General features: G+C 46.0%; 1 protein-coding gene across 1 annotated transcript; it reads left to right on the top strand.

Moving 5' to 3' along the window:
* Window positions 1–827: 827 nt before the first annotated feature.
* Window positions 828–11,677, top strand: SPG21 (SPG21 abhydrolase domain containing, maspardin). The gene is made up of 9 exons (XM_084213853.1): window positions 828–951; window positions 3,911–4,004; window positions 7,391–7,552; window positions 8,346–8,426; window positions 9,021–9,166; window positions 9,621–9,729; window positions 10,171–10,278; window positions 10,632–10,772; window positions 11,067–11,677. The coding sequence occupies exons 2-9, from the start codon at window positions 3,942–3,944 to the stop codon at window positions 11,187–11,189; spliced, it is 933 nt and encodes a 310-aa protein (XP_084069979.1). The 5' UTR covers window positions 828–951; window positions 3,911–3,941; the 3' UTR covers window positions 11,190–11,677.
* Window positions 11,678–11,989: the final 312 nt, after the last annotated feature.

The following is an 11,989-nucleotide window of genomic DNA, read 5'->3' as shown; positions in this document are numbered from 1 at the left end:
GGGCGCCGCGTGGCATTGGGGGAAATGTAGTCTGCGGCCAGCAGGGGCCCCGACTCTCTCGGTCTGTCCTGTCCTGGGCACACCGTCCCGGTGTGTTTATTCCCGGTGATACCGCCCTTTAATTCCTCTTTCCAAGTACAATATGAGAGGAATATTTCCCTTAGATCACAGAAATGGGGTTTTTTAAAGGCCTTTCGTGAAAAGATCAGGCTGAAATAGGAGCAGAAAAACTTCAGGCAAACAAGCGATTTTGAGAGCGAATAGAAAATGATGCCGCGTGTTGTGGGGTGGTCTTCAATCAGGGAAGAGCACTGTATAAATACATACTATCTAACGAAGTGACTCCTCTAGGCATGCCTTATAGAGAACACACCTATAACTGCAAGTAACTATAGGTCTGTTTTTTTCAGCTCACCTTCAACTCCTATTTATTACATACCAATTAAACTGGGCTAATTGACTCCACCTGTTCATTAGAGGAATGACTCATTATCACCTGTCCTCTCCTCAATTAACCTGAGCTGCCCCGCAGCGAACAAATTGCCCGAGAAGCTGCGGCCAATCTCTGGGGCAAGTGTTCAAGGCCAAGTTAGACGGGGCTTGGAGCAACGTGATCTAGCAGTCCCTGACCGTGGGGGGATGGAACAAAACGAGTCTTAAAAAGTCCCTTCCAACGCAAATTAACACAGCGGGCACGTGACTTCCGCCTCGGTAGCGATGGCGCCCGCCTCGCTCACTTCCGCCTCGGTAGCGATGGCGGCGGAGCTGTTTCCGCCCCGCCCACGCCCCGCCCTCGGTCACGTGGGCGGCGCGGCGCAGCACCCGGAAGTGGCGGCCGGCGGGTGCCCCCGGCTGGGCGCGCGGGGCGGGAGGGGGAGAGCGGCGGCGGCCCCGGTGCTCCCGGTCCTGTTCCTGCTGCTCCTCGTCCTCCTCCCCGGGCCCTGCCAGCCGGTGAGCGCCCAGTAGGGATGGGAACGGCGGGGGTCTCGCTGTGGAGACGGGCCTGCCCCTGATCTCAGCGCCCCGCACCGAGGAGGGAGCTCTGAGGGGCCGGGTGGGCGCTGAAGCGAGCGGGGCGGTCTCTGCCCCTCGGGACAGCGTCAGCCCGGAGGGGACGGGGACAGTGCGGGGCGGGGATGTCTTTGGGCTCTGGAGCGGGGTCGTTGGACCCCTGAGGGAGGGAAGGGAGATGGTCAGGACGCGGCCCCGCAGGGAGCCCAGAGCCCCCCTGGGGGTCCATTGGCCGGGGGTCTCTCAGGGGAAGGGGCTGCCTCAGCCTGAGGGGAAAGCCTGAGCTGAGCGTGTGGGGTTTTGTCCCCTTGTCCCTGCAAAGCTGTGGAGCCGAATGTGGGTGAGGAGGGGGAGGGAGCAGGGGCTGGGGCAGCGTGGGGCAGGGCTGGTGGGAGCAGTGCTGGGGGAGAGGGGAAGGTGCTGCTGCCGCATCCCAGTTACCCATTAATCTTCTTTCTCATTGTCTTTTAAAATCAATAATGAATGGAGGATGTCATTAGTGTAGTGGAATATCTCACAGGGAGACTATTACCAAGTGCTCTGAGCACATCCATAAATGATTCTTCCAGAGGAATTGTTTTTAAAATGTTGAAGTTCTTCATGTTGTTTGGTTTTACTAAGAATGAAACTTGGGTGTTTAGAGGCTGATCGTGACCAGCATCAGGCTCTTTGTGGTCTGAGTTATCTTCAGTAGCTGAATCCCTGTTTTGAGTTGATGGTTCAGCTTCTCTGTGGCTGGAAAGCACATGTAGTTGTTGTTAATGTGAGTATTTGTGTGTAAAAATTTAATGCTGCATTTCTGGGCAAAGGAGGAAAAAACCCATTTCAGTAAGAGGGCAGTCTCTAGTGCAAGTTTCCTCTTGCCTGGAAAGAGAGGCAGCCCTTAGGAGCGGCAGTCACAGATGCTCCTTCAGAAGGAAGCTGGTGGAAATCAGCCCAGGTGTTAGTGGCCAGTGGCTCACTTCCATGAGTGGTAGCAGGTGAACTGGGAAGTTCAAGATTTGGGTTTCAGGTGGACTCTAAACTCGCTGTGGTACCAGACAAGGTGCAGGGCCAGCACAAAGTCCACCTGCATGGTGCCTTTTCCTTGCCAGCTGTAATGGCACAGCTCTGTGCTCCCAGCCCCCAGCAATTAGCTTAAGGGTGCTGAAGGACTGAGGTGGCAGGGGCAGTGGGGTGATCACAGCAGGAAGAGGTTGCCAACCTTCTCTGGCAACCAGAGAGAGCAGCAGGAAGAGTCTCCCTCCCCGGCGCCTCTGTGTCCCTGCGGGGCCCTGACTGTGACTTCTGCTTCTTGGTCCTGCCAGTGTAACAGTCCAAGATAATGTGTGTTTTAAGGCATTTCCTGTAATTTTTCTGCCACAGTTTTGTCACTCTGTTGTTTGCTGAAAGAGCTTTTAGGAAGTCATGGATGTGTGGTTATGGGAAGGAATTAGTGTGAGCTGTGGTTTCCTCGCTCCAGTGACTGCAGGCCCCCAGCCCAGGAAAGCATCCTTGCACCTGCTCTGCTCTGCAGGTTCTTGGAATAGATACTTTTTACCTGTAACTTTACCTGCTGCCAGACTTTGATAGAGAGCAGAACAGTTGGTGCAAGCATCAGAGTGAAACCACACAAAATTTAAACTGCAGCCGCAGCTGAACATCCCACCTTAAACCTTTGAACATGGGAGGTATAGCATGTGCTCGGTAGAAGGTGTGTGTTTGTCATGCAATTTAGAAAGTACTTTCCCTTTTAAAATTAATATTTTCTGTTCTTGGAAGATGGTAAAGACTGAAAGATGAGGAAATTGTAGCTCTCTTAATCCAGCTGTAACCCCATAAACTGGTTAAGCTGTCCACCAGCAGCTCTCCTGCAGGGACAAATGAATTGGAGTGACTCACAGAACACAACAAAGTCTTATTTTATAAAGAATTAAGAAACAAAACCTATTGATTTAGACTTGGCAACAGTTAAGTAACAAGAGCAAAAGTTTCTTTGTTTTTCTGTGTTAAGTGCTGTGTGTGAATGCATGAAAATAATCTCCCAAGGCAGCTGGCTTTCAGGGTGAAGCTATTGAGTCTGCAAACTTCAGAAGTGTTTGATGCCATTTGTTGTATAAATGGAAGCTAATGGTCTCTTGCTGCTTTAAAAAAAAACCCAAACAGTTAAATCTTGGAGCTACCTCAGTGTTTATTACTAATTAATGGAGTATTATAAGATACTCATTATGTATGCTTGGACATTCTGGCTGGGGAGTGAATTAGTGGCATTCCTGTGTGGATCCAACTCAGAATCAATTTGTGCTGTATTAATTGGTGTGCTTCAAGGATTTCTTCATTGGTAACTCCTGACAAGAGCCTGCTTCTGTGTGGATAGAATTAAAATTTCAAGGATTTTCTGTAAATTAAGCCTCGGATCAGGTGATGTTCCTGATGTGCTTTGGGACTCGTTTGGGTCAGTTATACTCAGATGGAAAAACGTGACCTGAATACTGAATAGGTTCATGAAATAATGTCTGTGGTGTGAATTCCTGAGTGGATTGTATGAATATTTATTAGCTATAAACTTGGAGTGCTTTATCAATTTAAAAGAAACCAAGAAGATGCTTTAGGTTTTGAAGCCACTTACAGCCTGCAACACAATTGACTTTCTATGCAGCTGTCACACGGGAATGCTGCTACAGAAGCATCATCATTTCATAATTAGGTTGGTGCAGTAAGGCAGTCAGGTGACTGCCTCTTGGGAGAATAATTGCATGCTTTGATGAAAACTGAGCAAAAGTGAACTTGGTGTGAGTCAGAGGTAGTGCCATCAACTGATAAGAGCAAGTCAGCCTGCACTGCTTTATTTACATAGCACAGCTATGAGAGCTGCCCACAGTGAAACTGTGCTATTGATTTCTCATTCTCTCTTTTTCAGGCTGACCCAAGCTGAGTTTTTTCTAAACATCATGGGAGAGATTAAAGTCTCTCCTGACTATAACTGGTTCAGAAGCACAGTTCCTCTTAAAAAGGTATGTACATCTTGTGGGTAAAAAATATCTCTTCTTGTGTTTTAGGGGGAGAGATTCAGTGTGGCTAATGCAGAGCAGTTGTGGCTGTGCTACTGAGCTGCTTTATCTCCTGAACTGTTGTCCCACATGTCTTGTGAGTGCATGAAAGCACACCCTTCATCTTCCATGCTTCTTGGAGGTCACTTCTGCCTGTGCTGGGGAGCAGACTCTCAGCTGTGAGCCATGGCAGTGGTACCTTCCATCCTAGTGCCATCCTAGTGCCAGCCCTGCTGAGGAGGGGGCTCCAGGGGAGTGCTGTGTGCTGGGCATCACCTGTGTGGCCTCTCAGAGCTGCCTGAGGGCACTGAACTGAGCTGCCAGAGCCACCTCCATTCTTCCTGCCCATTGTCCTCAGGCCAAAGCAATGTCCAAAGGCACCTTCCCAGCAGTCAGGCAGGCTGCTGAGAGAGGAAATGTCCTTAATCACGGGGGAAGAACCCAGACAGTTTCTTCTGCTTAGTCACACTGTCCAACCACTTTCTCTTCTTGCTTGGATTTCCCCACTGCCTTTCACTGAGCCCCAGGAGAATGTTTGAGGTGTGCAGGGCTCCAGCTTCTGCTCTCTACATGCCAAGTGTCAGAGGGCATGCAGTGCAGTGTGTAACTCCTAACCCAGTAAAGCACTGTGTACCTTCTGCAGGTCAGGCTTGCTGGGCTGTGGTTACAGACTGACCTGCAGGAGCCCAGACTGTGCCAGACAGAGGGACAGCCCTGTCTTTACACCCTACTGCTGCAAGGACAGTCACTGCTGTGGCTGTGCAGGCTGAGCAGCAGTGTCCTGTCTAGCCTCACGTGTCTTATAGTTTGATTTTAGGCTAAGCTGTGGTTCCCTTACCTGAATGACTGTGCGGGCTGCAGAAGCACCTCTAGGGAAGGGCTGCAGGATTCTCATTAATTTTTGCCAGTTTGTGTCCTGCAGATAAAGGTGCATTGCTGCTGACCCCACGTGCTCTGTTGTTGCCTTCAGGCAGCGCCTCACTGGGTCACTAAAGCCAGGGCTAGTAGAAAGATGTGTGGGTTCTCTGAGGTTCTGCTTGGTGGGATGCAAGGTGGTGAATGGAAGGAGCTGGAGGCTTTGGTTCCAAGGAAGCATGGTTCTGCTGCAGCTCAGTGCCAGCCACTGCCTTCAGCTGCTGCCAGTGCTCAGGGTTTCATAACCGGGGATGTGTGTAAGCTGAAGCTGATGGTGACCTGGTGACCTTCAGCCTTGGGAATGCCTTCCCCTCCTGAGTGCTTCTGTCTCCTCAAAAGGCAAATGATGCCACAGGGCTGAATATGGGGAATGAAGAAATAAGCAAACTAGTCCTGGTTATTGGAGAAAGAATTTTAAAAAAGCTCAATTTGAAAATGTACTTATTCTCTGAAGCAGCTTTGGGAGTACATTTGCCTGCATTATCCCCCCAGAAGTGCAAAGCGTGTGCAGTACACAGGAGGGAACGACTGGCCTTGGTAACTGCTGTCAGATTAACCTAAGGAAGCAGAGCCCAGTTTGTTTGAGAATGTGCTGAGATGTTTCTCCTGACAGGCACAGGAAATGCACAGCTCCATCCTCCTTCCTGCCCTGGTCATATATAGGAAGTACAGCATAGAAAACAACATTTTTAACCTAATCTTCTGCTTTGCCTGTGCGCCTCTATTTGCATACACCACTTGCTCTCTTTATCTGAGTCCTTCCTAAAAGTTTTCATCAAGGGACACCCTGGCCCTGCTAAAAAGTTCTGCTCTTTATTTTGAGGCAGTGCAGGTTTTACCTTCTGTGTGAACTGTAGCTGATCTTCATCAATCAACCAGAACAAGAAAAAGCTTGGTGACTTCCCAAGTCAGGATTTAACCACACTGCTTCCTACACAGCTCAGGAGCTGGAGTTAAACTATCCAGCATATGGCTAGAAATCCAGCAGAACAAGTGCTTAAACCATTGATTCACTGTCTGGGCTCAAGGAAAGAAACGTTGTCTGTCTGCCTCAGCTCTCTTGGCATGGACTAACTTTGGTATTGTTTTTTCAAAGACTATGGTGTGCCTTTGGAAATAGTCCTAAAGGTGAAGTTGGTAGTAGCCACCCTGAATGGATCCAGCATTGCTGATGGAATTACAGCTGAGAACATCAAGGCCTGGAGCCCAGGAGTTGAGTGCAAGGAGTTGTGGTGGGGATTGGGAGGGCTTTTGTACAAGGTTTTATGTTTAAATGGTTTCAGTGGTCTGGAGGCTCTGGTATGCAATCTGTCTTTTTTCATAAAGACTTTAGAAAACTACGTTACCATGTGATTCCTCACATGCTCCCAGAGCTTGAAATACTGGCTTTATTAGCAGCAGATTTGTTTGTCAAGCAAATCTGATTTGTGATACCCTGTTCGCCTCTGATTGCTGAGAAGCTTAACTGCTGGGTTGGAAAAGCAAATTGTGCTTGTATATTACTGTTCAAAAAGCTATAAAATCTTGATATAGAGGAGATGGATTCTGGCTGCTTAACTCAGGCTTTCCCCAGAGGTTTGTGCTTGTTGATCTGGTACAAGATGCATCTTCTGCTGGGTTGTGGAGTTGAAAGAACATCTAGAGTATAGAAAGCAGTTTCTGGTAGAACAGGTCTTGTCAAAACAAGTCAGGCTTTGGTGCTGCTAGAAAAGAAGACCCAATTCTTAACACTTCCGAAGGCACTAATTTTTCTAGGACTTGTGGTACTGTATGAGGAGCTGCTCATTAAGGATAGCACCTCGTGTGTGAGTAATCTCCCTCAGCCAGCCGGGTGTCCTGGGCAATCCAAATGCTCCTGAGATCCTGCCAGGTGATGGAAGCATTTTTCCCTCCAGGTGAACCCTGCAGTGCTGCCCTGGGAGTTGTGTGTGTCTCTGTTTCTGGCAGGCAGCTCTAAGTGTTTCAGATCAATAATTTGTGGTGCTAGCTGCTTAATTCCACAGGCCTGTGTGGTTCCAGACCTGTAACATCTTCTGTCTGTGGATGCAAATATCAATGGTTGTTTAAAAAAGCCGTCTCTGGGGCAGTGCTGGCCCTTGCAACCTCCAGCGGCTGGTCTTGGTACCCTGAACTGACCTCCTGGGTCTCTCCTGAGCATGGTGGCTCCTTTCCTGAGGTGCAGTTCCTTATCCATCTTATGTCACGATGCACAAAATATTCTGTCTGATGGTGTGTGGCCACAGTTCTGTTCCAGCTGTATCCACATTGTCATTCCACTTAGAAAACAGCCTGAAAGCTATTGTGAAGAGTAAAGGAAGGTCTGGAGTATTATAGCATTTTCTAGAAGTTGGACATTTCTAGAAGCCATCCTGGAAGCTGGCTGAAAAACCTCACTTGTCTTGTGTTTCTCCTCCCCTCTGTGCCTCTCTTTCCAGATAATAGTAGATGATGATGACAGCAAAGTCTGGTCACTGTATGATGCAGGGCCAAGGAGCATTCGCTGCCCTCTCATATTTCTCCCTCCTGTGAGTGGGACTGCAGATGTGTTTTTCCAGCAAATTCTGGCACTGACTGGATGGGGCTACAGAGTTATTGCTGTGAGTATTCTCAGTCCTGTGTCAGAGGTGGTGTACTTGTGCTTGTTGCTCTGATTAGAGGTTGGATAATGAACTTCTTAGTTTTGACTTAAAGAATCCACCAAAAAACTTTGTGCTAAGTTGCACTACAGAATAATTGGCATATGGATCCAGGCTAGAATCTGCTATATGTCCACAGCAGCATTTACCAAAACTTTGTTGACTTCTCAGCCTACTTTTCTCCTTGTGAGTCCTGGACACAAGTATTTTTTGCCTCCAGCTGCATCTTTGTTAGCCCTGAGGCAAACCCATGAGTTAGTTCAGGGTTTCCATGTTTTCCTTTGGGAATGTGGATAACATGGTTCTTAGACTATATAATAGCTGCAGATTCACTCCTTAAATCCTACCAGCCTGCTCTTCTAGGGCTTCTCAGCTCCTGAGCTGAAGTGTTGATTTGTACAACGTATTAAACAGCCTGGCTTTGGGAGTACCAGTGTCTTTTGCAGCAGTTAATGACTTCAGTATCTGTTACATGCTACAAAATCCCTGCAGAACCATTCCAGCCTCCCCTGCCACTGATCCCAGAGTGAGGCAATGCTGCACTTTCCCCGGCAAACTCTGCTCTGTGGCACTTTGTGTGTTTTTGTGTAACTGAGGGGGAGGTGTTGGCACCCTCAGGCTCTGGGGACCTTGAAGAGGAACTTCATAACATGGGAGAGGCACAGCACTGTCTTGAAACCTTTAATGTGAGAACTGGTACAACTTTGAAGCAGACTGATCTCAGCCAATTTTTTCTAACTTTGTGCTATTTTAGTTGCAGTATCCAGTGTACTGGGATCACCTTGAGTTCTGTGATGGATTCAGGAAACTCTTAGACCACCTTCAGCTGGATAAAGTGAGTTCTCCGAGACAAGGCAGTGGACAAATTGTTGCAATAAAAACCTGATGTGTGAAACAGTCTCATTTCAGAGCCAGGGCAAAAAATAGGATACAAAAATACAGCCTATAAATAAAGAGGCTGTGTTGCAATTTCACATTTGAAACTAGTTTATTTTTGAAGGTAAATGCCCTTGGAAATTGTCATACTTGGCCTAAATTCAACTGCTATTCCAGGCCTATTAAATTGTATGGGTTAACTTCATTCTATGTGAGATCCTGTGGAAGTTATCCTTCCTAACTCATATAGTATAGAACACCACAGTTGTCTGCTGGGCTGGAATAGCTGTAGAGAACAAAGTGAATGTTTGGGTTTTTTCTTAAGCTTGAACACAAAGAAATTAGCACTGTGAGTCCTTGGGAAACATTTCCTTTTGTTAGTATTTATCACATTTATATTGCACATAAAACCAGGAGATGAATGGAACAGTGATTCTTTCAAAAAATGGGTTATAAGGACAAGGTAAACTTGAATGACCTATTTTTGTAATGAAACACTCTGCTCAGAGGTCACATTTCATCCTCTGTTTGGTTTTTTTTCCCCTTGCATTAGGTTCACCTTTTTGGTGCTTCTCTGGGAGGCTTTCTGGCTCAAAAGTTTGCTGAATACACACACAAATCTCCCAGAGTCCAGTCTCTGATCTTGTGTAATGCCTTTAGTGACACTTCTATTTTCAATCAGACATGGACAGCAAACAGGTAAAGCAGACAGACAAGCAAACAGACTCATGGCATTAATTTTTTTGCAGTGAAATGTCACATTGATTAGTTGGATATGTGTCTAAGCTGATTCCAGCCTAGGGGAGGGAGGTGTGGGATGGAATACTTGTGACTTTTAAAAGCACAGCACAAGGAGAATGGAAATGTTAACAATTGAGAGTGTGGAATTAGACAAATTGTTCTGTGATCCTCTGTGTATGTGTGGCCATATTTAAGAACTCTGCCTGTTGTTTGACAAAATCATTTAGAGCAAGAAGAGTGTTGTTCACCATGTTTAAGTATACTTTTGCCACGTAACTTGAAGTTTCTTCAAGGATTTAATTTGAAGTTAAAACACAAGGTCTGTGCAAGGAAAGAAAGCATTTACAATACAGCATCTTGATGTTGAGTCCTTGGTGCCTGAAGATATTGTTACATCTTATTTCTATTTTAGCTTTTGGCTGATGCCTGCTTTTATGCTGAAAAAAATTGTCCTTGGGAATTTTGCATCTGGTCCTCTAGATCCTGAGATGGCCGATGGGATTGATTTCATGGTGGACAGGGTAGGTTGCTCTGATGGCTGTGGTCTCACTCTGTAGTTACTGAGTGGGAGGTTGGAGATATTTCTGCTGCTTTCTTCATTCACTGACCCAGGAGGGAGGAGTGGGAAGTGGATCTTTAGCAGTGTTGACTGTCACAGCCCCAGCAGTGTAACTGATTCACTGACCCTCTACCTTAGTTCCGTTTATTTGTGTCAATCAAGAGGAGTTAAGGAACTGAGGTGGAAAAGGAGAAAACGCTGGGATAGATCTGTAGGCCACACTCTGGGGACAGGAACAACTCATGGAATGTGGTTTAGGCATTTGTCTCCTGCAGAGTAATACTAATTTGGAATTACAACCTTCATCCCTTTAAAACTATCTTCTCTTTGACTGTATTATTAATATTGCATTAACTTCCTGCAGTGAAATATGTTGTTAATCAGTGTTTCTCTCTACTACAAGCTGGAGAGCCTGGGCCAGAGCGAGCTGGCCTCAAGACTCACCCTCAACTGCCAGAACTCCTATGTAGAACCTCACAAAATCCGAGACATCCCTGTAACCATTATGGATGTAAGTGAATCTCAATTTTTTAATTAAACACTATTTCCTCCCTTTGGCAGGTGGAGCCACACTATTCAGTCAGCAACTTAGCAAGCATTTGCAGCGTGTAACTTCCTATTTAGGGAAGCCTTCTGCTGACTGGGCAATGCTGTTACTTTTCTGTGCTGCGTTATGAATTAGATATTCTGTGCCATATGTTTCAATATTACAGTATTGGCTTGCTAGCTGTCAGTGCCTAGGTTTGCTTCATTAACACCATTCCACAAAGAAGCTGAGGGTCTCCTCTAGGAGCAGCATGCAGCCAATCTGATGTAACAACAAAATCTGACGTTCAGAACTCACTGCTGGGACTTGTTCCACAGGTGTTCGACCAAAGTGCGCTTTCTACGGAAGCAAAAGAAGAAATGTATAAGCTTTACCCTAATGCCAGAAGAGCTCACCTCAAAACAGGAGGCAACTTCCCCTACCTCTGCAGGAGTGCTGAAGTCAACTTGTATATTCAAGTGAGTTCCTGAATTCAATCTATGAACGTGTTTAGCCACAACAGCAGAAGGAAACTCCTGTTGAGCTTCTTTTGTTACTTAACTTCCCTGTGTGCTCTGTGCTGCTGGTACCAAAGGGCAGGGCTGGGAGCAGCTGTGTCTGTGCTGGGCCAGCTTTGGGGGTTTTCTGTCTCTGAACTCCTGTACTCCAGAGCCGTGGTTTCACCCTCACAAAAGTTACTCAGAAGGAATGTTTCTATTTTACCAAAACACCGTGCTCCTACACCTGTTTCTGTTATTTCCCATGCCCAACAGATCCATTTGCTGCAGTTCCACGGCACCCGGTACGCAGCCATTGACCCCTCCATGGTCAGTGCAGAAGAGCTGGAAGTCCAAAAGATCAGCCTTCACACCAGCAATGAGCAAGAGGAGCAGTAGGCTTGGGAGTGCCAGTGGAACAGAGGCATTGCTTTGGTGGTCTTCCTGTGTACAATCAGCTGTTCCCACTCTGCCTTTTCCCTTGTGTTAGCCGATTATCACTGTGTGATTCCAACAGGATCAACAGTCAGTGAACTACCCGTGGACAGCAACCTCCAGCAGTGTAATGGAATAGATCTGTTTAATTTTTAGTCTTTGGATTCAAGGAAGCATCTTAGAAGACTACACTTTTAAAAATAAAAGACATTTTTTCTACCAAAGTCTTCACTGTATCATGTTCTTAAGCAGAACGGTATTTCTTTTTATATTTTTCACTTGGCTGTATATATTACCACATGCAGATTGTGTACTTATAAGCTGACATATATTTTTGTTGAATATTTGATTTAAAAGATGTTTAAGTGTCAATATTGCCATCACTTATTTGCTTCGTACATTGTGTTGTAAGTTAGTTTGTTTCTATTTGAAATAAAGCATTTGAATTTTTAACTTTCTTGCTGCATAAAAATGGTTTTCAATAAAACTTCACTTTCAGCAAGTGTCTCTTGTTTTGACTCCAAGAAAACAGCAGTCCTAGTTTGCCTCTACAAACACTTCTGGAAATGAAGAAAACCATCACCACCTGCTTGAATTAATCTCAAGCTTTAACTATAAGGTTGTACTGGTTTAGCTCTAAGAAAAAATGCTGTAGTGTTTTTTTAATAAAAATGACAAGATTTAACTTGCAACTTTAAAGGGTAAAATCTAGATTTATTGAAATACAGACATTATTTTCCCCTTGAGATGCTGTAAAAAATAAG

The sequence above is a fragment of the Fringilla coelebs genome (genome assembly GCF_963513975.1).
Source record: "Fringilla coelebs genome assembly, chromosome: 12".
NCBI classification, from domain to species: Eukaryota; Metazoa; Chordata; class Aves; order Passeriformes; family Fringillidae; genus Fringilla; species Fringilla coelebs.
Note: the sequence above shows the minus strand (reverse complement) of the source record. Positions and strands in the feature narration are given on the sequence as shown.

Bases quoted from the DNA above. Each gene is read 5' to 3' on its own strand.
- SPG21 (XM_084213853.1), top strand. From the start codon at position 3,942: ATGGGAGAGATTAAAGTCTCTCCTGACTATAACTGGTTCAGAAGCACA. The intron at 7,553-8,345 runs GTGAGTATTCTC...GTGCTATTTTAG, and splicing joins GGGGCTACAGAGTTATTGCT to TTGCAGTATCCAGTGTACTG. The intron at 9,730-10,170 runs GTAGGTTGCTCT...CTCTACTACAAG, and splicing joins TTGATTTCATGGTGGACAGG to CTGGAGAGCCTGGGCCAGAG.